The 25,656-nt window shown below is 40.9% G+C and overlaps 2 protein-coding genes across 4 annotated transcripts in view; both read left to right on the plus strand.

The window, feature by feature from the left end:
* The first annotated feature begins 972 nt into the window (after nt 1–972).
* The window catches only part of LOC120464525 (uncharacterized), a 60,793-nt gene continuing 36,109 nt past the window's right edge, over nt 973–25,656 (plus strand). For both annotated transcript variants that reach the window (XM_039654046.2, XM_089128865.1), the window contains exons 1-2: nt 973–1,296; nt 8,286–8,491. In XM_039654046.2, coding sequence (XP_039509980.2) covers nt 8,304–8,491 — 188 coding nt within the window. In that variant the 5' untranslated portion in view covers nt 973–1,296; nt 8,286–8,303. The remainder of the gene's footprint in view (nt 1,297–8,285; nt 8,492–25,656) is intronic.
* On the plus strand, nt 10,624–20,728 carry LOC148982082 (uncharacterized). 2 transcript variants are annotated; one of them, XM_089128867.1, is made up of 3 exons: nt 10,624–15,912; nt 18,719–19,051; nt 20,303–20,728. In XM_089128867.1, the coding sequence occupies exon 1, from the start codon at nt 12,243–12,245 to the stop codon at nt 14,487–14,489; it is 2,247 nt and encodes a 748-aa protein (XP_088984993.1). In that variant the 5' UTR covers nt 10,624–12,242; the 3' UTR covers nt 14,490–15,912; nt 18,719–19,051; nt 20,303–20,728. The 2 variants fall into 2 exon arrangements, with proteins under 2 accessions (XP_088984993.1, XP_088984992.1); XM_089128866.1 differs by having other exon boundaries at nt 10,624–19,051.

Here is a 25,656-nt window from a genome sequence, read left to right on the forward strand (position 1 = left end):
AGAAAATACATGTATTGAAACGTATATAGACTTCCTTAAAGGACTCCAGACATTAGACAAATATCAGTCTATGTTTTATTTTTAATATTAGGGAAAAGACACACATTCATGCGTGACAAAAAAATAGGAGGCAAAATATATTTTTTGTAATTCTGTTAATTACACTGCGCAAATCGGATGAGGAAGGGTTGGCTCTCCAGTCTCCATAGAACTTAAAATATTCATTTTATTTTAGTTTTCTTGTTCGCATTTCTGAGGAAAAAACAATACAGACGCGACCGCTCTGAACTGGCACTAAAAGACTGCTTTAAAACTTTCACAGCTGTTGCCTTTAAGAAGTAAAAGCAGACAATACACTGTAATACAACTGTAATACAAGCCTCACTGAACATGTAACAAGTAAAATATTACTGAAAATTGATTAGTAATGCCTTACACTACTGCGTTACAGCAAAAAGTAATATTACTGTAATGTATTACTTTTGTAATGCGTTACTCCCAACACTGCTTATTTTCTTTTCATTTAACATTGCTTGTCTTTACATTTACATTTTATTTTCATTCCACACATTCTTTTCATTTATATTGCTTTTCTTTTAAAATTTTCTTTTCATTTCACATAACTTTTCTTTACTCTAGTTATTGTACAAATATGTTGCAGACTTTGCATTCTTTAAGACTGTTTTGGAAGGAGTGTATTTGTGGGCTGGGCCACAGTGGTTCATTTTTACATGAGAGTAGAGCAGTTCTGTTGTCTATCTCTATGTGTTGTCTAGCGTCATACTATTCTCGGCAACAATCTTTCGTACCATGCTAAACACCATTTCTCGTGCATCATTCCTTCCTTACCCCGTGTGAGATGCAAAAGTCGCAGTTACAAAACGCGTGACCCCCACCCTCCTCTTTGTCACCTGAGTTGTCACGCATCATCTGACCTCGCGACAACTACCTCACCTACAGTAGTTTTGCGAGGCAAGTGAAAGAGCTCAGATTGGGAATGTTTTATTTTAATCCGCTCGGGGGTATTATTTAATAACGCAGGTTAAAATACGGGAGATTTACGGGAAAATACTAAGCCTACGGGAGGACGGCGGGAAAGAAGGGTAAAATACGGGATACTTGACAGGTATGTTCACGTAGAGTCCATCGTCATCACGTTCAGTTCAGTCTGTCTGACTGAGGCGCGCTGTATTTTGAGCGGGAACAAAGTCTCAAGTAAAACCGAAAGCAGTCTTTGTGTTCACATATATCCAACGCAGCGGAGTATTCAGCATCAGAAAATAGCTTCATCTAAAGGTATGTTTGTTTTAACGTTTCTGTAATAATAATAGGCTACTGATAATTTGCGTAATAGACTGTCAAACTCGAAGGACATGTTGATGTTAGTATTAAAGGGTTAGTTCGCCCATTTAAGACATGAAGTATGCAATCCTTACCAGCACATACACACTGACCCACTCTGTTGTGACCCCCCTGGTCAGAGTTCTGACCGCTGGAAGTTTTTGAATGAAGTACTCCCGGTTATTTTCCGGGGCCACAAAACTGTGCGTTTTTACGTGAAAAAATGATTTGCGTTTCAAAGCTTGATTAATTTACCACACAAAAAACAGAGTAGTATGAAGCTGCAGACTCGGAGACCTGCATCTACAGTCCCCCTGCACCCAGAGTCCCGCATTCTCAGACCCCTCGTTTTTCGAGACAGCGCCTCCTATCAAATTGTATCAGATAAACATGTGAAGAACATGTGAAGAACTTAAGCCAAAACGTGAGTAGCTATCTTCAATTTTATTTAGCGAATCGTTGTAGCCTACTCGTTTGATCATTTTTTTAATAAAACGAATTTAGCTCATCGATACAACATATGAATAGTGCATTGAATTTGTAAAGTTAGTCTGTAACAAGATTTGAGACGTTAATGTATGTTTTTTCGCCCTCTTCCCCCCGAAAATATTTAGATAGCTACGTTTATAATTTATTTAGCTTTAAACATATATAAGACATGTGCTATAGGCCTATCGGTCCTATGTTGTAGGCTATTCAGGGTACACCATACATCGATGGAGTCGCCCCTGCCGAACCCAGCAACATCATTTTATGATTATGCAAAGCGACTTATAAATTCGTTTTTTTAATGCAATTGAAGACGAAAAGTAAAGTCACGAACACAGTTTTTTCTTCCTTTTTTCTTTACAGCAAGATGATGTTTAGGTGATCATTAAATAAAGTACAGAATTGTTTATTACGTGTTTTGTCTATTCTGATTTGTTTTGCTTCGCATTCAAAATATCAAAAAACAGATTTTGTAATGTTAGCATCGTAATGTTAATTAGACCAAGTTTGAACTGAAAGAAAAATTGGAATTTGAATAAAAATAAAATAAAATAAAAACATTGTAGTAATATAATATCACATGCTATTTTTCTGAAGATAGTTCAATCTGTAATTGTATCCCTTCCATCAGTAACAATTAGTTTTGTTTTGTTTTTTTGCCCATGCATTAAGCAGGGAATGCAAATATTTATTGGATAATTTATTTGGAGACCGTAATATTGCATCCTATTGTTTTTAATTGCATTTGGATAATCGTGCACTGTACTCTGTGTGCGGGTGTTATTCGATCTTTTGAACAGCAGGAGGCGCTGTGTTTGAAAAACGAGGGGTCTGAGAATGCGGGACTCTCGGTGGGGGACTGTAGATGCAGGCTCCGAGTCTGCAGCTTCATAATATTGAAAAAACACGCCGGGCAAAATTCATACCTCAGTTTTAATGCGGCACTATTTTCTATCCATTTCTATCAATCCGCGCTGCCGCAACGTCAACAGTGCGCACGTTACGATCAGCTGTTCCATAGTTTGACAATCGATTGACTACTAGTTAAAAAGTATTAAATTAACAATGGTGCGAACTTGTAAATTCCCAGGCTGTGACCACAAGGATGTTCCGGGATCAAAGTTCAGATTCCATCGTTTTCATGTTTCCTATATGAGACAGCTTTGGCTAGTTGCCATGGGAGCTAAAATATCCCGAATAAAGGATTTTCGTGTGTGTGCTCACTTCAGCGAAGACGATTACATCCCCAACCAAGGAGGAAAAGGAAAAAAAATATATTTTAAAGAGTTTTGATGTTTGCTACCAGTACCACTGGGTCTGTACGGTAAACAAGCTGATGGGACATTTGATGTCAAGACAGTAATAAAATTATTAATTTATTAATAATTGTTACTGTCCACTCAGTATAATAATAATAATAATAATAAAGCAGTCAGATAGACTAGGCCAATTATATAGCCAACTGGTCAACGTTAAATTCTTAAATAAAAAACTACAAAGCAACGTGAGTGATCACACTTACTCAGCCGACATCTGACCGCCAAGTCCAGCTGGTTTGGGTCGCTTTTTCCAATTGAGTTTAGGTACGTAGAAGAACGTCTCCAGGTTTCCCAGATAGCAAACTGACATTGAATCAACATGGAAATATGACATCGAAACAACGTTGATCTGACATTGTTTTGCTCATCGAATTAACGTTGAACCAACGTCAGACGCGTCATTCTTTCAAAACTAACGGAAAATCAACTTGAAATCAACGCGTTGTTTCAACGTTATGAAAGCAAACCAATTTTCGATTTTCATTTAGCTTTGAAGAATGCCGCGTCTGACGTTGGTTCAACGTTAATTCGATGAGCAAAATCAACGTTGTTTCAATGTCATGAGAGACGTCGTTTCCACGTTGATTCAATGTCAGTTTGCTGTCTGGGTTAGCAGCATTGCAGGGAAAATGTCATTGGATGCAGGCAGCTAATGCAGACAGCTGACCTCCTCGTCAATCGATAGGTTAGTTCGGCATCGGTATACTCCGGTTCATATATCACTTCAGGTATCCCTTTGTCGTTGTGCTAAAACAGGGCCGTGGGAACTAGGGGTGCTGAGGGTGCTGCAGCACCCCCTGGCGACAGCTGTTTCACTACATTGAAATTTAATATGACGTGACTTTAAATAACTTTGTTTTTCAACATGTTTTTTAAGAACACCTTCTACCTTTATAAAACGACTCTAACGATTATTTCATTTCCATATGTTGTCGAAGAGTTGTATAGAAATTAATATAGGCTGCCTATCATAAGGCAAAAGTCGATCTCGCATAGAGTGAGTGGCATGACACTGGTTGAGGTCCAGCATCTCAAAATTGATTTGACACTCATTTTATGCATGTGAAAAAACTAAATACAGAAGTCTTTAAAGCATTCTTTGGCATTAAGGGCTGTTCACAAAGAACGAGTTTTTCCATTACCCTCTGCTACTGTTCCAAATGCTTTTCTCTGTGAACGCGCACGCAACTGTTGCGCTCGCGTCTCGCGAATGAAACCTCATTCTCAAAACGCGGCACTCAAGTTAAAATAAGTTCAACAAAAATGCACCTCGAGACCTTGCATTCCCTCAAATTCGCCTGTATGTGGTGTAATGGTAGTTAATGTAATGGTCAAGTCAAGTGGAAGAACATAACGTGCAAGAGTTTCTGAGTTCTATCCACACTCGCATAGTTTTTTCCCCCCCCTCATTAAAACCGATTATGTTTATCAGTTGTTGTCAAGTAGGGACATGACAAAATGTTTGAATGCATTTTACTTTGTGGTTTCACCGGTACGAATAGAGATTTCTCCGCAACTGATCAAGCTCGTGTCCGTGTGAAGATGTTCCTTGTGGCAGCGCGAGCCACAAGAGAACACTATCAGCACAGCACTGAGTCAACGAGTAGCCTACTATGATCACTTGATTTAAAAAAATAACACATTTCAGCGTGCTATTTCTCCTCTTATTTAACAAATGAATGTTCTGCTAGACTAGTTAACCGGATTTGTTTTATTTATTTGTATTGGTACATCCACGCCGCGAGATGTTTAAAAGTGTTGGGGACAATATCGACCCTGGCAAAAAGTGGTGGAGAAATTCCCAAATAATAATTATTAATAATTATGATAGTAGTAAAAGGTGTTTCTGGTTTTTTTTTTTTTTTTTTGCGTTAAAATATTTCTCAAACGGCAGTGCAAACCCCCTGATGACCCAATGGCCCTCCAGTAGATCTGCTCTGGCGCCGACTCTGTCAAGCCATGCCCATTAAGCCCCGCCCCCAGCACCTTCATGATAAAATATGTTCCCACGGCCATGTGCTAAAATTACTTTCATTATCTGATCCGTCTGACATTGTGCTAAAATTCGTTTCATCATCATAATAAGTTTCGCAGTCAGACATGTTGTCAGCGAGTCGCGCGCTATCAACAGCTGATCGTAACGTGCGTACTGTTGACGTTGCGGCAGCGCGGATTGATAGAAATGGATAGAAAATAGTGCCGCATTAAAACTGAGGTATGAATTTTGACTGGCGTGTTTTTTGTGTGGTAAATTAATCAAGCTTTGAAACGCAAATCATTTTTTCACGTAAAAACGCACAGTTTTGTGGCCCCGGAAAATAACTGGGAGTACTTCATTCAAAAACTTCAGCAGTCAGAACTCTGACCAGGGGGGTCACAACAGAGTGGGTCAGTGTGCACTATAGTGCTGGTAAGGATTGCATACAACTTCATGTCTTAAATGGGCGAACTAACCCTTTAACACCTAGCGGTGGATGCACAGTTTGAAGACCCAGTCAGTGACATCACAATATGCATTTAAAAAAAAAATATAAATTACAATCACCATGACCAAAATTGTACTTTTTTTTTACACTGAATCTTGAAAAAAAATAAAATATAGACCTACCTACCGACCCTTTAAAAAAAAAAAAAATTGCTGTTACTGCAAACCAAAATATTTTTAAGGATGGCCTCATAACTGTTGCTTTCGGTGACGTGCACTCCATTAAATATGCATATAGTGCGGGAATTGAAGGTCGTATTTTGATAAATCAGATAGCTATCCGATCAGTGAAAACGCATGAAGTTGCCAGGTGGCCTGATTATACTTTTGCGCTGGTGTGCGCGTCGAGCCGGCGCAAGTGTGTGTGTGTGTGGGGGTGGACTGTGTGGTAGGAGAGCAAGGGAGAAGTGAGAGAGTGACGGCGGTTAGCTTCGGAGCGAGTAGCGACTTTATATTGAGAAAAACAAAGTGTCTCCCCTGTTCTTTTTGACCACTGTGGGAAATCTGTAGCATGAAAAGTTAAACCTCTCCTTGATTTTATGTTGTTTATGGAGAAGGAGAATCAGGAAATGAGTCGGGGGAAATGTAACGGTGCATGTCAGACCAGACGCATCATAAACAAAATATTGCATAAATATTGCGACACTTACGATATGTATATCGAGCAACGTGATATCGCGATAACGATATTGATTGCACCCCTAACGGCAATGATGTCACACACATCAACTAGGGATGCTCCGATACCATCTTTTTCAGAATCGATCCGATCCAATGTCAAAAATTCTGAGTATCGACCGATCCGATACCAGTGCAGTTTTTTTTTAAATCAAGTAGAATTTCTATAACTCTGTGTTGACTAATCATTTTTTTGTGTTAAACACAATCTACTTAATACAGAAAACTTCATTATAAAATAAACAATAAATCCAAAAAATATATGATCATAATCTATGACAAAAATGCTAGTATAAACTAGATTAGTGGATAATGCACATTGCTCTTTGTATTGTTGTAAAATACATTAATGAAAAACAAGATAACAAAAATCAAAAACATAAATTATTTTAGATATAGCCAAGGCTACGATAAAATTGAGACATGTTTTAAATGTATAGCATTTAGGCGCTTGATAGGCGCTTATGCGCATCCCGAGCGGAGAATGATGCGCTTGAAGCCACATGGAGTTACAGCGCGCAGCGTTTCGTGTCTGCATTGAGAAGTTCAAAGCACAAAGGAAATACATATTGTTGGACAGTGTATTATACAGTATCTATCTATGCAATAGTTTATTGAGCCTTTTCTTTTAACAGTTTTAAATTTCAGTTACTGTGCGTGTGAAGAACAATTATAGTGCTCTGACTCTAGTGTTGTGATCTAACCGGCAATGTCCGACACCCGGTAGAAAGTAACACGATTAAGTTACAGCAATAAAGTCCAGCAAGATAATGTTGTTTTATTCGAAAACATAGACCTTTATCTACAGATCAAGTATAATAATATTCACATTGAATCATCTTCAAGATTAATCATCTATTGTTATAAATGTGATAAAAATAGTAACACATGACACTCTGATTGGTTTATTGCATGTTACGCCCAAACCACACCTATGAATAATGAAGCTACTTCAGACCAACCCCTTTTAGACTTGCGTCGGGTGCAATAGTAATTTTTAAACCCAGCCGGTAAAATAGCAACAGCGCCAAAGACTTGCCCACAAAGTTACTTGCCCTTCTAGCTTGATACTTGCGTTTCAGATCGTTAAATAGGGCCCATTGTGTGTAAGTAGCTTTACATTTTGCTCTATTCTTCTCCCAGTTCACCGGCCACTTACTTTCATGTATTTCTTGATTTGTAGAGAAATTAACGTGTTGTAAATCCAACAGATCCGATTCTCTGAACTGTGGCACAAACCAACATAGTCCCGCCCATCGAACGTACAGCTCAACTAACGTGATCGTTATAAAGGTGTTTAAACAACAAAACACATCCACTTGCACATATTTGACAATCGGAATTACAGTGTTTCATGCTATAGCTAATGCATTTGTGAATATTTTGAATAGAAAAAGGAAAAATTACATAAAAGCAGATCATTCATTCAGCGCTGTGTTGTGGTTGCACTGTGTCACGTGACAAGCAATGATGTGTCACCATGGAAACATTAAAGTGACAGTTTCTAAATAACGGTCACCTTGAAAAACTCACGCTTGGGGGTCAGTTAGAATATTTAAAACTTACGTGTCAAAGGGTTAACTAAAATATTATTAATTTAGCTTAATATTCACAAAAATAAGAAAATGTGAAAATTTAATTGGCAAAATGTGATTTTTAAATAGTATATTTTATCATTAAAATCCCGTTTACATTCATGGTGATCTGAAGGCTGACCTCACGCCCCCCATGGCCCTGATCATATATACACCTCATCTTATTTTATGTAACCACTAAGGTACATGAGGCTGTGCTGTATAAGTCACGGCTGAAGGGCGTTGTTAGGCATGACGCAAAGTGGATTATATTCACGATAATATGGTTTAATAAAGGCTTTCAAGGTCCCAATTAAACGAAATCCAATTAAACTATATAGTAAAACCCACACATTTATTTTTAACTGTATAATGCATGTTCTCTGTCTCAACATACAGCCCTGAATCAAACCTCTCATGTTGCAGGAAGAGAAGCAGAAGATGTCTTGTAAAATGAGTGTGTCTGAGGAGAGAGAAGAGAAGGCTTCTCTTCACACTCAGAGAGCAGCATCTCCAGTATTCAGCTGTGTGTCTATGAAGAGTAACAACTCAATTGGTCTGCCGCCTAATCTCAGTGATGGACCTGCTGTGACCTCTGACCCTGTGTGAGTAGTGCAAGTAGGGCTGGGCGATATGGCCCAACAAATTATCATGAAAATATTTTTATTTTAGTTGATATCGATAATTATCACAATAAATGTCAATATTTTTTTTATTTCTTTCAAGTTTAAAGCCAGATAATTGCTTCCAAGTGAAAGTTGTAGAAACCAGAGCGTTAATTGTGGTTTTGTCTCGAAACACATATTTGACAGTGAGTTGAAAGTTCCATTAGCTTAGTTAGGATGCAGATTTACTATGTTAAATTTATGTTAATTAACAAAAACAGTAACATCTGTTTAAAAAAATATAAACGACTTCAATTTTATTTGGTAAAATGTAATATTCTGACTTTGAGTTTTATTATATGCTCATCCAGACCAGTATCATCCATTTAGATCATGATAATCACAGTTAAAACCTGGCCATGCCTATAGCACCTCACTATCATGGCAAAATGTAACTTTAGGGTTTTTGGTATTTGAATCAAACAGTAACCTAAATACATGATTAAATACTGTAATATTCAATTTCCATTAGTCTTTTAATACATTGTCTACATTAATTATATAATACAATTCAATATGTATATCACACATTTCATGGTAGAGTTAATATTACTAGGCTAAGGGAATAATATGCTGGTGTGATTTGCTGCCAAAGAAACATTTCTGATTATTATTAATGTTTTTAAAAAAAGAAGTCAGGATTCTTTGATGAATAGAAGGTTTAAGGTAAATGTATATCCGAAATAAAGCTTTTGTAACATTATAATTGTCTTTACTGACACTTTTGATTACTTTAATGCGTCTTCGCTTGTTGGAGAAATCCACTTGTCTTAAGTCACTCCAAAAAGAGAAATACAGATGGTTGATTATTTATGTCATGGTAAACTGCTCCTCTTTTAAACTGCTCCTCTTTTAAACTGCTCCTCTGCAGAGCAACAAGGTATGGAAGGCCGTATCTATAGAAATGGTCATGTAATTAGCAAAAATAGTAAAAACAGGTGTTCAGAGTCACATGACTGCGCCTAGGTATCATCAATTGAGTTTGACAGTTAGTTTTATGACCTATTGACCGCCTAGATAAGATTAAAGGGCATCAAATGGGTTTGACAGTTAGTTTTATGACCTATTAACCCCCTAGATAAGTTTAAAGGGATCAAATTGGATTTGACAGTTAGTTTTTTAACCTATTAACCTCCTAGCTTTGATAATAAAAAGTGTACAGTATTTTATTTTTAAAAAACATATGAGCACGTGTTTCGCCACGGTTAAAGCAGGACTAAGGCCGAGTAAGCAATAATGGGTGCGAAATGAAGAGGAGGAGCAGGAGAAAAGAGATAAGGGCAGAAACACTAATTGGGCAGCCACGATAAGAAAAGGGTATAATATGCTGGGATGAAACCAACTTAATTTCAGATGCTTTGGCCACCATCTCACTTTGTTGAACTGCTCAATAAAGTTATTCTTCTGAGACCTGAAACCTCGACTCTGCGCAATTTCTCCAAGACCAGGACTCGACTCTGCTGAATTGAATTGAGACTTCTGATTTGCCACAACATAATTGGCGAGCGGCAGCCAGGAGCTTCGAGAGGGGAGCGGCCGTGGTGGACGACCCCTGCCGGTGACCCCACGAAACAAAAGGTCGACCAAAAACAAGGTAAGCAGCTTTTGCTTAAATTTGTTTCGTGTGGTCCCTGACAGAGCAGTCACCTTGGTTGGTAATTATTATTATTTGATAAATTAAACCCCGCCGAAAAACGAACCTAAAAAAGACTGAATTGAGTAAAAGTAAAATGGAAATGAATAAAAGTCGAGGTTTCGGATCAAGATGAAGAAGTGCATGCGCATGAATGAAAAGAAAAAGAGTTTAATGAAGTATATGAGATTGTGAGACAAAAGAAAAAGAGATAAAGCATTATATATGGGAAGTATATGAGATTGTGAGACAAAAAAAAAAAAAAAAAAAAAAGAGATAAAGCATTATATATGAGAAGTAGAGTGAGCTTACTTTCTGAGATTTTTTCTTTTTGAAAAATGAGTAAAGATTAAGAGAAGAAGTAAAGAGAAATATAGTAAAAGTTGAGTAGCATAAGAAGAGAAAAACATAGAAGAATAAAGTAAAGAGATTGAGAAAAAAAAAAAAAAAAAAAAAAAAAAAGAGTGCAAGCATAACAAGGGGTGCTGTGTTAAAATTGTAAGGAGAGATAAGAGGTAGGATACCCGGGGAAAAAGTGTGGGTGTATGTGGGTCTGTGAGTGTGTGCGCGAGAGGGCTGCAGCTGGCGTGTGAGAGTGCATGAGTGAAGCATAAAGGTGAGAAAGAGGTATAAGTGGATGCAGGATATAAGGCAAAAAAGTGAGAAAAGTAGGGGAAAGGGGTGTTGGAAGGCAAAAAATACTCCAAAAAATTGGCTTTGTCGATTATTAGGACACTCAATTAACTGTGTGCGTTGTGATCCTAGAAGAGAAACACAGCCATTACTAAATAAGAGAGTGAAAAGAGAATAATAATAGTGTTAGAAGTAAGACAAACAAAGGAAGCAAGGGAAATAAGTCAAGAAAAAAAGAACAGATAAGTCAAAAAGCAGAGCAAATGTGGAGCGCTCATGCAGAAAGAGAGAAGGAAAAAGGTAGAAGGTGGGGATGGAGGTACAGAGAAAGTGAAAGTTTGAAGAGAACAGCAGAACTCACTAAGGGAATTAAAAACCATTTTTGGTTAGAAAAGGAGTTTATCAATGAGGGAGGACATAGGGAGGAATTGACAGAACGAATCAGAGACATATTTTTACAAAATCTGACGCAAATAGTTAATCTCGACCAGCTCGAGCGTGAGTGGCCTTTTGTAAATTGGTTCAAGATAATCAAACAGTACATAAGTTTCGAAACATTGCGGCCACATTTGAACAAATTCGAACTTCCAAAGCCTCTTCTCCGGGAGGCGTTGCCAATTACCTCAGAGATAAGGCTAGATCCAGTGTGTCTTCCTTATCTGAAAAGTAATTTGGGACACGTTTGGCCCCCTGGGCTGGGGGGGGCAACAATCTTGCAGAATCTCTATTTGGTGATAGGTTCCTGTGCCAGACAAGTAAAGTGGGAAAGTGATGTAATATTTCAAATTGATCGATTGGGGGAAAGCAGACCAGTGCTGATAGACAATTGGACCTTGGATAAATTGGCAGTAGTGGTGGTGTTGAAAAACAGGCCTGATCAAATCCACCATTTGCTAATAGAAATTTACCACAGCAAGGAAGATTTGGAAGAAGTACCAGTTACAGCAGAAAATGGCGGGGGTCGAAGAGAATAAAAGTAAAAGAAATAAAAGGGGATGCAGAGGGAGCAGGATATTGACAAAAAGAGAACGGGAAACATTGATAAATTTATTCAAACCATTAAAGCTGCAAATGTGTACCAAGGATGAATTAAATATGAATGCATTCATGAAGGCGGGGCATGAAGTGAGGCTCTCTCCATCTCTTATTTATCACTGTAGGGCGGGAGAAATAACAGTGCGAGGCCGCTGGTACTGGAGAAAGATAGCCTGGGCCTTCGAATTGATTTGCCTGGGGAAGGACATTATTTGGCAGAGCAGCACATACAGGACAATAGGAGAGGGAGAGGTGACAACGAGGCCATTGCTCAAGGTACAGATACAGATTCTTTTAAAATATTTTGAAAAGCTAAAACAAGAAGTTACTAGCAGCAATTTCAGTGATTATTTTGATTAATTTTAATTGGATATCAATAGTACTGCAGCAATGGCATCGGGGTCACCTGAGGCGGAGCCTCCTGTGGAGCAATTGGCAACGCAGTATCCAATTTGTAGGGACGTAATAAGAGGACTGTCTAAAAAATGGGAGAAAAGAACAAAAAAATTGAACACTAAATGGCCAGCAGAGGGAACATTCGATTTGGCAATGTGTAGGGATATGGGAGCCCTGATAAAAAATCACAAGCCCTATGATAAAAGTAAGAAAAGACAAGAAAAGCGGGAAAAAGAACAGGAAGTGTTGAACTTATTTAGAGAAGTAGGGATAAAGTTAGCAAAGGGATTGAGAAACAAAACAGAAAATAAAAAAGGTGAACCAGAGACCCCACCCCCATATGCACCACCCTATGCTGAAGTTCATAGACAGCTGCCTGTAGTGTCTGGAACTGTGAATATACATGGACATGTTGATTTTGAAGAAAGCAACGAAGCAAGGGAAGAGGGATATCAAGTTGAAAGGTCTGTTGAGAGAAATCAACAAAACTCTGAGAAGGGACACGAGGGTGATGAGTCCGAAGTAAGTGGAGAAGAAGGAAGCCGGTCGGACAAAGCATATCCAGAAGGGGGCAGCAGCGACAAGATGATTTCTGTCCGCCAAAAGACACCTGAAGATCCGCTATCGTACCCCAACGTATCTGACTATCTGAAGGACTGCAGAAGAGACAAGAGGGTCACAAGGGAATCCGACTCGGACGGATCCGAAACAGAGGAGAAAGAAACCAAAGAACAGCTAAAGAATGGAGCCCAACACCCCTGCTTTCGTTATGAGGAGCTGAGCCAGCGACTAGCAAAGATGGAGGATGAGGTCGCCAAAGAGACTCAACACCTGAAAGGATTCCATGACCAGAGGGAAGCAAGAAGAAGGCAAACGCCAAGATTAAGGACACGTTCCCTCAGCCCGCACCGAGAATACAAGAACATATCGGGGACAGTAGTACTGGAGGACATGCCACAGGAAACTGCACCATGGGGAAGAGGGCACCGTTTGAGGAGAATGCCAGCTTCCAGATTCAGCAGATACATGGAGGAGGAAGGCTATCCGAAAAGCTCAAAGCAGTTTCCCATATTGATCAAGGGCAGAGAGGGACAGTATATTCCATGGGCAAGCCAGGACCTGGATGGACTGATTTCCCGTCTTCCTGAATTACATGAAGGAGCTGGAAAGTGGATCAAGATACTGGAGGAAGAGACCATGGGAAAAATCCTAGCCATTGGTGACATCAAAGCCTTGTTGGCCAAGTGTGTGGGAAGCACAAAAATGAACGAAATTCTGAAAAGTGCAGGCCTTGCAGAAGCAGTGGACTCAATAATGCTGGAGGCAGAACCTCTGGACAAGTACCGGGCTGAAATGTGGCAGGCTCTTAGAGATCATTACCCCCCTCAGCTGGATCCAAAGGTGTTGAAGGGTGAGCCTATAGGAGAAGAGGAAAACCCTGTCACCTACGTACAAAAGCAAGCACGAAGGTGGAAGCAAGAGCTGGAAAGAGACCCTGAAGGAGACCCCATTTTGACTACTCTCTTCCGCTCTGCCATACTGGATGCCATGCCCCCAACAGTTAAGTCTAAACTGGAAGATGTAGTGGGATTGGGCACCAAAACTACGAAAGAGTTCAGCGACCATGTGGCTCATGCTGTGGAACAATATCGAAGAAATGAGCAAAAGCTAAAGAATCATGAGAGAGAGCTTCAGAGGAGACTGACCCAATTACAGCTGGATGAGCTAGTGAGCAAGAAAAAGAAGGTCCAAGCTGCCCTGAAAGAAGCAGATGAGCCAACGGCAGTGATGGCCGCGGTAAATACACCAAACCAAATGTCACCCCCTCAGCCGGTACAGTCGGCTCCACAGGTTGTGCAACGAATGACACATGCAGTACAGCAAACACCAGCCAACATGAGCCAACATGCGGTGAATAGTGCCAGTCAACCACAGCAACCTAACGCACCAATAGTGATCTACATGCCAGAACAACAAGAGAACAGAAGTCGAGGGATGATGACGTATGGAAGAGGAAGAGGAAGAGGGCGCGGCTACTACAACCAACCAAGAGACATGCCAGCACCCAATGTGTGCTGGGGATGCAGCCAGCCTGGCCACAACAGAAGAAACTGCCCGGTCAACCCATGGCCCCAAAGAGAAATGCACATGCAGCAACAATGGTCACCAAGACCCGTGAACCGACAATATCAAAACACAGGACCAGTCAACCCCTGGCGTGGCCCAGACCAAGGATATTAGGGGTGCCCAGAGAATCCTACGGGGAGGAATCAGCTGCCTATGATATCTGCAAATGCTGATCAAGAACCAATGATGAAGATTGAAATAGAAAACAGAATGGTACCCATCATGCTGGACACAGGGGCAACTTATACCTGCTTAAGTCCAACCTATGCCTCGCACCTCCCCAAGTCTGGAAAATATGTCAAGACAGTAGGATTCTCGGGATTAACACAAATGATACCAATGACAGCCCCTGTCCGCATCAAAATCAAAGACTCTGAAATTAAGATCCCTGTATTAATATCAGACCAAACACCAGTTAACCTTTTAGGAAGAGATGCAATATGCAAGCTAAAGCTACAAATCTGGTGCTCACCTGAAGGAATTTACATAGACAAAGAAGGATTGAAACAAATGATAGTACTAGAAGGACCAAGGGAAAAAGGACTACAAGCTAATGTATTCTGGGTGGGGGACATACAGAAGGGAGTAGAAAATACACTTAAGAAGTGGGGCAGATACATGAGGGAGCAGTTTTCCAATGCAACAGCCCCTGAAGCTGAATATCACTGCACCATGAGATTTGATCCATCCAAAAACAAAGAGATAGAAGAAAAGTGGTTAAAGGAAACCCAAGGACAGCGAGTGAGCCTAACATCAGAAGCTATAATCATTGGCCCAGTAGGGGCAGCATTATCAATTAGACCCAGTGATTTTACCAAGGCATGGTTCAAGGTAGAAGATTCAGTTCCCCATGTTACTCTATTAATAAGTGAAGGCAACCAACCACAGGACTTAGGTAGCATGATGAGAGAAGCAGAGAGCCTGAGTTGGAAAACGACAGAAAATCCTTACATTCTCCAAACTGATGACAGATTGTACCTGAAAATTTTATGCACCACAGAGATGATAGGGACTCCAAAATTAGTGATTGAGGAAACAAAAAAGGAAGCATCAGTAACTAGAATGGAAGAATTAAGAATTGAGATGGAAGGGCAAGTACCCTTAAGTTTATGGTCCAGACATGACACTGACGTAGGGCTTGTGAAATCAGCAAATCCCATTAGGATAGCCATAAAATACGGGATGCAATTACCGAGAAAACCACAATACCCCCTGAAACCAGATGCAGTAGAGGGAATAAAAAGTACAATTGATGGTTTAGTGAGGGCAGGAGTGTTGATTGAGACTAAAAGCTTTTGCAATACCCCTATCTTGCCAGTTGAAAAAGCGAATAAATCTAAATGGAGATTGGTCCACGACCTAAGATCAGTTAACGATGTAGTAGAAGATTGGCCTGCCGAAGTCCCAAACCCGCATACGTTGTTAACGAATGTTCCACCTACTGCTAATTATTTCACTGTGATTGACCTTTGCTCTGCATTTTTCAGTGTTCCGCTAGCAGAAGAGAGCAGACATCTTTTTGCCTTCACTTACCAAGGTAAACAGTATACATACACCAGAATGCCCCAAGGGTTCAAACACTCTCCCCACGTATTTAACCAGGTACTAAAAGTAGATTTGGAAGATTTGAGATTGGACAGTACATTGATACAATATGTAGACGATTTACTAATATGCTCAACGACATTAGAACAGTGCCATCAGGATTCCATTAAGGTGCTGACCAAACTGGCTGAAGGTGGGCACAAAGCCTCCAAGGAAAAGTTGCAATATTGTCAATCACAAGTCGAATATTTAGGTCGACTGATCGCTCATCAAACCAAAGCTATATCCCCTAGTCAATTGGAGGGGATAAGCAAGGCCCCACAACCACAGACCGTGGGACAAATGATGACATTCTTAGGAATGACTGGATTTAGTGCAGATTGGATTGAAGATTATGCTGTTAAAGTAGCCCCCTTAAGGGCCTTGATGAAAAATGCAGGACAGCAGAATCTTAAAGCACGATTGACATGGAACCCTGAGGCACTTGTAGCTTTTAACACGATCAAAAAAGAAATGCAGACAGCACCTGTACTGACATTCCCTAATTATGACCGAGAATTCCATTTGTACGTAGCCGATAGAATTGCAGGATTTGCCTCAGCTGTACTAATGCAAGAAACGTGCAGTGGACGCAAAAAACAACCGATTGCGTATTACAGCACCAAATTGGATAGTGTAGCACAGGGATATCCACCATGTTATCAACAAGGATTAGCTGCTGTATACTACGCTTATGATAAAGCTTCTACTATCACAATGGGTTATCCAGTCACCATATATACCCATCATAAGACCGTAGAGTTGTTAGAACAGGGACGATTCGTCTTAACACCGGCAAGATGCCTGACGTACTCAGCATTACTGACCTATCCTGACGTGACTATTAAAAGATGCACCACAGCAAACCCAGCTAACTATGTCCCACTAGAGGGAGAAGGGACACCTCATGAGTGTGTCCCTGTCTCTCTAGCATTTACCCGTCTGAGACCAGATTTGGAGTCAACACCGATTGTTGATGCAGATGTAACCTATTTTGTAGATGGATCATGTTTCAGAGACCATCTAGGGAACCATGCTGGTTTTGCTGTTGTAAGACAAGATGGAGATAGCTTCACTCCCGTTCTGACTGAACATTGTGAACAACCCTGCTCGGCACAATTGGCAGAACTGAAGGCGCTCACAGAGGCGTGCAAATTGGCTAGAAATACAACTGCCAACATTTATACCGACTCGGCATACGCTCATGGGGTATGCCACCTGTTTGGAGCAGTCTGGAAGCAGAGAGGGTTTAAGAAGAGTGATGGTACACCAATACAGCACAGTGACCAAATTGTTGAATTAATTACAGCTCTCATGTTTCCCTCAAGAGTGGCCGTAGTCAAATGTCAGGCTCATAAAAAAGGTAATGATTTTGTAATCAAGGGAAACAATGCAGCAGACATGCATGCAAAACAGGCCTCTGGGTGCCAATTGGCTGTTATGGCACCATCAGTATTGATCCAACCCCTTCCTTCTGCAGATAGCATTGCCCAAATGCAATCAAGAGCAACACCACCAGAGATCCATTTGTGGCAGCAAAGGGGGGCCTCTAGAGATGCAAATAATATATGGCGCTCTCATGAGGGATTGATGATAGCTCCGTTGCCATTGTTAAATGTCCTGATTCCCGATGCTCATAGTTTTGATCACTGTGCAAGGGGGGAGATGTTAAGAAAAATCAAAAGACAAGGGTTCTGGTCACCATACCTTCAAACGCGGATAGACGAATTTTTAAATGAGTGCGAAATCTGTGCTAAGAACAACGTCAGGAAAGGAACATCAACCCCAATTGGCTCCATCCCAGTTCCAGAAGGCCCTTTTAAACATTTAGTGATGGACTATGTAGACATGCTTAAGTCAGTAAGGGGTAAGAGATACATGTTGGTGATTATTGATAGATTTAGTAGGTGGGTTGAAGCAGAACCATCAGCAGATCAAGGGGCAAACACAGTGATAAGATTCTTGACCAGAGAAGTCATTCCAAGGTTTGGAATACCATCACAGATTAGTTCGGATAATGGCTCAGCCTTTATTCAAAAGACGGTTAAGGCAGTCATTCAACACTTGAGAATGAAGCAACGTTTGGGCTGCATTTATCACCCTCAATCACAGGGGATCGTAGAACGGATCAATGGAACTATTAAGGCCAAGATAAACAAGATATGCGCAGACACCAAACTTAATTGGGTAGATGCGTTGCCTCTGGCCCTAATGAGTTATCGTATGCAGACAAATAGAATTACTAATCTGTCCCCCCACGAAATGCTAACAGGTAGACCAATGCCAGCACCACATTTGAGAGGCCCATACGATGGACCGCCGTTAGAACAATTACAGCTGGAGCTGAGAGCGTACATTAAACAGCTGACCACTATACATGAAGCCATTCATTCACAGGAGCAGAACAGGGGACCTCAAGAAGAGGAGGATATTCCCTGCCCAGTAGTGCCTGGAGATCAGGTATATTTGAGGGTGTTTAGAAGACGGTGGAATGAACCAAGACGAGAAGGACCGTATACTGTAGTTAGAGCAACACCCACAGCAGTGCAGGTAGAAGGAAGTACTACATGGTATCATTTGAATCACTGTACCAGAGTTCCCAGACGACGACATAGGGAACAAGAGGAAAACAGGGACAGTGTAGTAGAACCGCCGGTTGAACAGGTTGAAAATGTCCAAGATCAACAAGCAACACAACAGGAAACGCAGCAAGAGACTGATAGAGACAATAATAACTATGCTAATGAACCTCATTCTAGGGAGGCTGAGCGCACTGAGACAAGGGATGAAATGCAGGGACGGACTGAACTACAACATCCGGAGGGCACAGAACCAGAAAATGAGAGAGCTACTGAGCCTGATCTTGGTAATGATGTGCCTGCTACAACAGCTGCCCCAGGTACTGACACTGCAGGAGGACAGTCAGCTGTACCCGGACCGTCTGCAGGACATGCATATGACCCAGAAGAATTCTTCACCCTTGACTTACAAGCAATTGACCTCCAAGACCTCGAGCTCCCAGAGACCGGTGGAGCAAACTTTGAGTGGGACGACTATCTCGAGCCCCATTATTCTGACTAGGCCGACAGAAGGTAAAACAATGCACAAACACGTGGTGAAAAGAGCTGACAAACAGGGTAGTATTTCGCAAAAACAAAAGAACTTGCAGGAAAGTAAAGCTCTAACAGAAGAATATTTTGAATTAGAACTGGCACAGGAGTCATTGTTGGAAACCGCATATCAAAATGAGTGGTATAGGTGGGCCCAATATACGGTAAAACAAGCTACTGACCAATCATGTGTGTTGTGCGCTCCATCTCCGCTAAAGAAATTGAGAATAGTCCCAAGCGAGTTTGATTATAGACATTGTGCTAGGTTTAATGCTAATTATTGTGATAGGAGGGGACACATAATACCTTACTGTCCTGCTGATTGTCTCTCAATGCTAGGCAATGCTGATTATAAGTGGCATTTTAATCAATATGGTTGGGGAGATACATGCAAAAAATTGGACATCAAGGTGGCTGTTGAAAAAAGAGAAATTCCAGATAATTATTTAGTTGATAGGTCCCTAGAATATGAATGTTTCAGCAGCACTTCAGGCTCCAACAATGTAGGACATTTTAGGGGAAAGTGTGTGATAATATGGCACCTTGACTTCGAAAAGTTCTATGAAGAACGACCGAATTTGTATAAATCCACCCATTCAACTTATGCTACGGCCACGGTACAGAACAATATGACGATCATACAAAAAGAACAAAATTGTGAAAGTGCTACTCTGAGCTTTCCCCTGATAGCACCCTTACTAAACCAAACAGAAGTTATAGCAGATTATTACTGGCTATGTGGGGGAAGAAAACTGAGGACAACACTGATAGATTGGAAAGGTTTATGTGTAAGAGTAAGATTGGCCCAACATGTAGGAATAGTCAATTGGAATCCTAATGATCAGCCTCTGGAAAAAGACTGGAGCAAACCTAATCAAAGAATGAAGAGGGCATATACTAAGGATGCAAGCGTGTATCTTGATGCAATTGGACAGCCTAGAGGGATACCACATGAATATAAAGCTAGAAGTGAAGTACTATCAGGGTGGGAGTCATTGCTGTTGTGGGTACCTGTGAACAAAAATACGGAGTGGATAAACTACATATACTATAACCAACAGAGATTCATTAACTATACAGATGAAGCTCTTCAAGCGTTGGGAGAACAGTTGAAAGCCACTAGTAAAATGACTTGGCAAAACAGACAGGCATTAAATTGGCTTCTGGCAGACACAGGAGGTGTATGTGTCATGTTTGAAACTGACTGTTGTACATTCATTCCTAATAATACAGCTCCAGACGGATCCTTTACTACAGCCATAAAGAAGATAAAATCATTGAGAGATGAGGTCACTAAGAATGCTGGGAGAGACAGAAATTTCGGGTATTGGCTGGACTCGATATTTTCATCCTGGAAGGACTGGCTAATTCGGATAGGGTTGATTTTGGCTATATCAGTGGGAGTGTTTTTCTTGTTGTTTTGTTGTGTTGTGCCTTTCCTCAGATCAATGCTGGCCAGTGCAGCTGCAAAACAAATGATCAATGTATCGGTGAGTCCATCGGGAATTGATGTTGAAGGTGTCAATGAGATCCTGCCATCTGCCCCAGATTTGGACGAGTGGGAGGAGTTACTGTGAAGTAACCAGTTAAAGATCATATGGAAAGACGGTACCTTATTACTTTTTGATTTATACTTTTGACTCTGTTTTTGATTAGAGAGGGAGTTAGCTCCACTGTGTATTTGATTTGGGATAAAAAAAATTAGGTAGAATGATTAGTGCATGGGTAGTGTAGGCAGGTAGTCAGAGGGTTTTTCTACGTTCCTTTTTACATAAGGACTGTCTTTCCAGTAATATTTACACTTATATAATCTGTTTCTATATACTATGCTTGTGTTATTCACAAAGAATATTTTATTATAATCATATTAAATGTCACAATTTTAAATGTAAGGGATGATAGAAGGTCTAGAACAGGACATCATCTGTGAGGTCAAAAGATGCAAATAGAGAAAGGTAAAGTCAAGAAGGTTTGCTAATAATCACTTTAATCAACATTTATACTATTTTTGAAATGTGATTATATAACAAGAATATTTGTGATGGGTATGTAATGTGTGTACGGGAAACTGGCCTGAGTATTTTTCTTTAAGAGGGATGGGTGATGCCATAGATAGAGGAACTATCCACGAAGCGCGGTCACCGATTGTCAAAAAGGCAAGGGCAGACTCAACTGGTGGTTTAAAAACCCGCTGTCTGCTCCAACACCAGATAGCGCTCCAAGGCAACTTGAGCACCTCTGGCAACGATGGAGCAACCCAGATAGCACTCCAGGCCACCGGAAGCGCCTGTGCAGTTCCTCTGGCACCGCTGGACAAGATATAAGGATTTCTGTATGAAGAATTAGATGAAAAGTGGTTAATTAAGCATGTCCCTTAATTGTCTGAATAATTAGGAGGGTGGGATCTTTTACTCCACTCCAGCCAAAAGGGGTGGAGATGTTTGGTCCCACCTATCCTCCAGAGTGCGACTGGATGATGCTGATCAGCTTGGTAAGAAGTGGATGGTCTTTGTTGATCATATAATATGAGGAAAGAAGGATCGGCTCATGCAGATGCATCCTGGGTATACAAGTGAGTGTGGGACTAAGGATAGTCCCAAAGGGGGGATGTGTTGGAGAAATCCACTTGTCTTAAGTCACTCCAAAAAGAGAAATACAGATGGTTGATTATTTATGTCATGGTAAACTGCTCCTCTTTTAAACTGCTCCTCTTTTAAACTGCTCCTCTGCAGAGCAACAAGGTATGGAAGGCCGTATCTATAGAAATGGTCATGTAATTAGCAAAAATAGTAAAAACAGGTGTTCAGAGTCACATGACTGCGCCTAGGTATCATCAATTGAGTTTGACAGTTAGTTTTATGACCTATTGACCGCCTAGATAAGATTAAAGGGCATCAAATGGGTTTGACAGTTAGTTTTATGACCTATTAACCCCCTAGATAAGTTTAAAGGGATCAAATTGGATTTGACAGTTAGTTTTTTAACCTATTAACCTCCTAGCTTTGATAATAAAAAGTGTACAGTATTTTATTTTTAAAAAACATATGAGCACGTGTTTCGCCACGGTTAAAGCAGGACTAAGGCCGAGTAAGCAATAATGGGTGCGAAATGAAGAGGAGGAGCAGGAGAAAAGAGATAAGGGCAGAAACACTAATTGGGCAGCCACGATAAGAAAAGGGTATAATATGCTGGGATGAAACCAACTTAATTTCAGATGCTTTGGCCACCATCTCACTTTGTTGAACTGCTCAATAAAGTTATTCTTCTGAGACCTGAAACCTCGACTCTGCGCAATTTCTCCAAGACCAGGACTCGACTCTGCTGAATTGAATTGAGACTTCTGATTTGCCACAACACGCTAAATAAGAGTAGGCTATTACTTTCTTTAATTTCTTTGAAATGTAGTGTATAATGTTACAAAAGCTTTCTATTTATTTATATTCACAACTTTCACTTCACTTAAAGCCACAATATGTATTTTTTCTGCTTTAAAAATAGCAAAAATAACTGTATCTATGTTATATATTTCTATTAGATATGTACTTACATTATCCAGACAGTTTCCACCAACTTTCAAATCCGGAGAAATGTATAGTTTAATTTGAAGACACGGGCCGTTTCTTTATTTCCGTTTTGTCTATGACGTCATGTAACCTTTGACTCCCTTATTTTCTCTAACTTCATGCGGAACCCAGCGAAACCGCCAAACACAAAGGGGAACACCGGACTACCGCCAATAAAAGCAAAAAAAAACGACGACGAAGAAAAATGTATTAGCTAGTATGATTTTGCACCTGCACCAAACTTGAGGGGGGTTTGGCTGCACGCGCGAGATCTCTTGCTAGTTTATCACTCTGACATTATGCGCGTGCGCAGTTAGGAGCGCAACATCTGTCTCGCAAACATGCTCGCTCTATTACAGGATATTTATGGACCATGATTACGCTTTGCCTGCACGTTCTGCTGCTGGAGCCAGCTCAAAGCGCAGACGTTAGGGTGACCAACAGTCCTGACAAGTCCTGCTTTCACGTTCTGTCCTGGTCGTCCTGACTGTTTTTATAAAGTGATGAAAATGTCCTGGTTTTCAAAAAAACTGCTGGCCGAGTGTCCTGGTTTTTGGTAATCAAAATATGGTCAACCTAGCAAACGTAGAGGTGAAAAATATAACCCGAGAAGGGTTTGAGACAGGAGAAGAAGCATGACACAGTAAACCGTGGGGTTGAATTTTAAAATGGAGAGAGCTTTGACAAGCTAAATAGGCAACAGAGAGATCTATGCCGATCTCGCTTGCATTCTAATAAACAGGTAAGCATCCATTCAGTTAAATATATCTATCCGTATATTTTGTGAAATTATGTCATGTGTGAAACACAGACGGGCTAGATCTCATGTATAGTAGCTATAATGTAAATTAAAATTTGTTCCAACTTCTAAATAGAGCTGGAGAAAGTAGCTTCATATGCAGTTCACTAACGTTATCTTGTTCGATATCATAGTATAAACGTAATTATTTTATTGACAAAAGGTGACCGTGTTTTTTAAACTTCTATTAATACTAGCTAGAAGGAATATTGATTTAATAGGGCTCTGAAAATTCATTTATATCTCTGTTTGAAAAGACGTGATTGCCCCCAAAATATATAGTTAGAATGAGTGAGGAATGAAGGGAATGACAGTTCCGATGTGTTCGCTCGCTCTCTCTCTCTCTCTCTCTCTCTCTCTCTCTCTCCCTCAGAGGGCTGGTTGTCATCATAGACATAATAAATACATAGATAATAGAGATTATATATTATGTCTATGGTTGTCATGGACAGCGACAACAACTCCCGTGAGCCCATACTCTTTCCCGACGTCATCAAAGTACGTCTTTTGTTATTATTTAGATCGAGTGCCCTCTGGTGGCCAAAAATTACAGACTGTGCGTTTAAGACATCGTGTATGTCTTCAATTTCAATGTTTATGGTCTTAAAATGTTATTAAATTAAATTTGACTTACTGAAACCTGCAGAAACCCTGATATTTTTAAAGTACAATGACTTATATGTAATTTCTCAATTCATGACCACTTTAAATGGTTAGTTTGTACAGAAATAAAAATTACGTCATTATTTAAAAAGATTTGATAGCCTATACTAGGCTAATTCAAAAGAGTCATTCAAAATGTCCAAACTGTGAACCTAATATAGGTATGTGGGGTGGCCCATGCAGCTGCATCGCAGACCTCCTGGATGGGAGCCCCCGTGAGAAGGGCTCTAGAGGACGCCAAGCCTCTGGTGGAATGAGCCCTCACAGCCACAGGTGAAGGCATACCGCACACCTGGTAGGCCGTAGAAATAGCATGGACAATCCAGTTGCTGATGGTCTGTTTAGACGCGGGGAGCCCCTTCTTGGGGGACCCAAAGCACACCAGCAACAGGTCCGCCTTCCGCCATGAAGAGGGCCTCTGAATATAGATCCTCAGTGCTCTAACAGGGCAGAGCAAGTGAAGTCTCTCTTCATCCGCCGTCACGTGGGATGGAGGATGAAACCATGCAGAACCATAGGCCGTGCCACATTGGATGGCACCATAGGCAGACAGCCGGGCCTAGGGTGAAGGATGGCTTTAATGTTGCCTGGAGCAAACTCCAGGCACTCGTTAGATATGGAGAGCGCCTGAAGATCTCCCAACCCTCCTCAGAGAAGTGATGGCCAACAGTAAAGTGACCTTCAGCGTCAGGTTCTTGGCCTCAGCCGACTCCAGTGGCTTGAAGGGGGCCTCAGCCAAACCTTCGAGAACTACTGCCAGGTCCCATCTGGGAACCCTGGTACGAGCCGCAGGTCTCATCCTCCAGGCCCCACAGAGGAAACATACGATCAATTGGTGTCTCCCTAGAGGTCCGTCACTCAGAGGAGTGTAGAAAGCCGAAATGGCAGCCACGTACACCATGAGTGTGGACGGGGTAAGACCAGTGGAGAAGCGATCTTGGAGGAACTCCAGCACTGAAACCACTGGGCAGTTAACTGGGTCAACCTCACACTCCCTACACCAAATGGTGAAAACATTCCACTTCAATCCGTACAGGTTCCTCGGAGCTCTAGAGCTGAGTATGGTCTCCACTACTACATCGGATAGGCCGGCCTCTAGGTACTGTGCCCCCTCAGGAGCCAGACCCACAGTTTCCATAACTCTGGCCGAGGGTGAATGTTACGTTCCAGCCCCCAAAAAGGGAGGGGAACCTGATAACCCTCTGCTCAGACCCACAAATGCCAGCAAAAGAGGAATGGAGTCGTGGTGCAAGAAAAGGAGACAAATTCCAAATACCGTACAAACTGTGTTTTTAGTTTTGTTACGGTAATAATGTAAATGATAAACAAATTTAAGGGAAAAAGGGGAGAGCTGGACGAACCAAAGAAAATAAATAAACAAAAATACCCCACCACTAACCTACGCTAATTATACCCATCACCTATCTGGCACACGATCAAGGCGCCCTAACCAAAATTACAGATGGTGGTCCGCCCAGGTCTAACTGGTGTTTATAGACAGAGAAGTATGCCTACGGGTGATGTATACCCCGGGGTAGCTCTAAATCTACTCCCCCAACTCC

The sequence above is a fragment of the Pimephales promelas genome, chromosome 3, assembly GCF_988280905.1.
Source record: "Pimephales promelas chromosome 3, fPimPro1.hap1.1, whole genome shotgun sequence".
Lineage (NCBI taxonomy): Eukaryota > Metazoa > Chordata > Actinopteri > Cypriniformes > Leuciscidae > Pimephales > Pimephales promelas.

What these genes read in the sequence shown, in the direction of transcription:
- LOC148982082 (XM_089128866.1), top strand. Translation starts at nt 12,243, where the DNA reads ATGGCATCGGGGTCACCTGAGGCGGAGCCTCCTGTGGAGCAATTGGCA.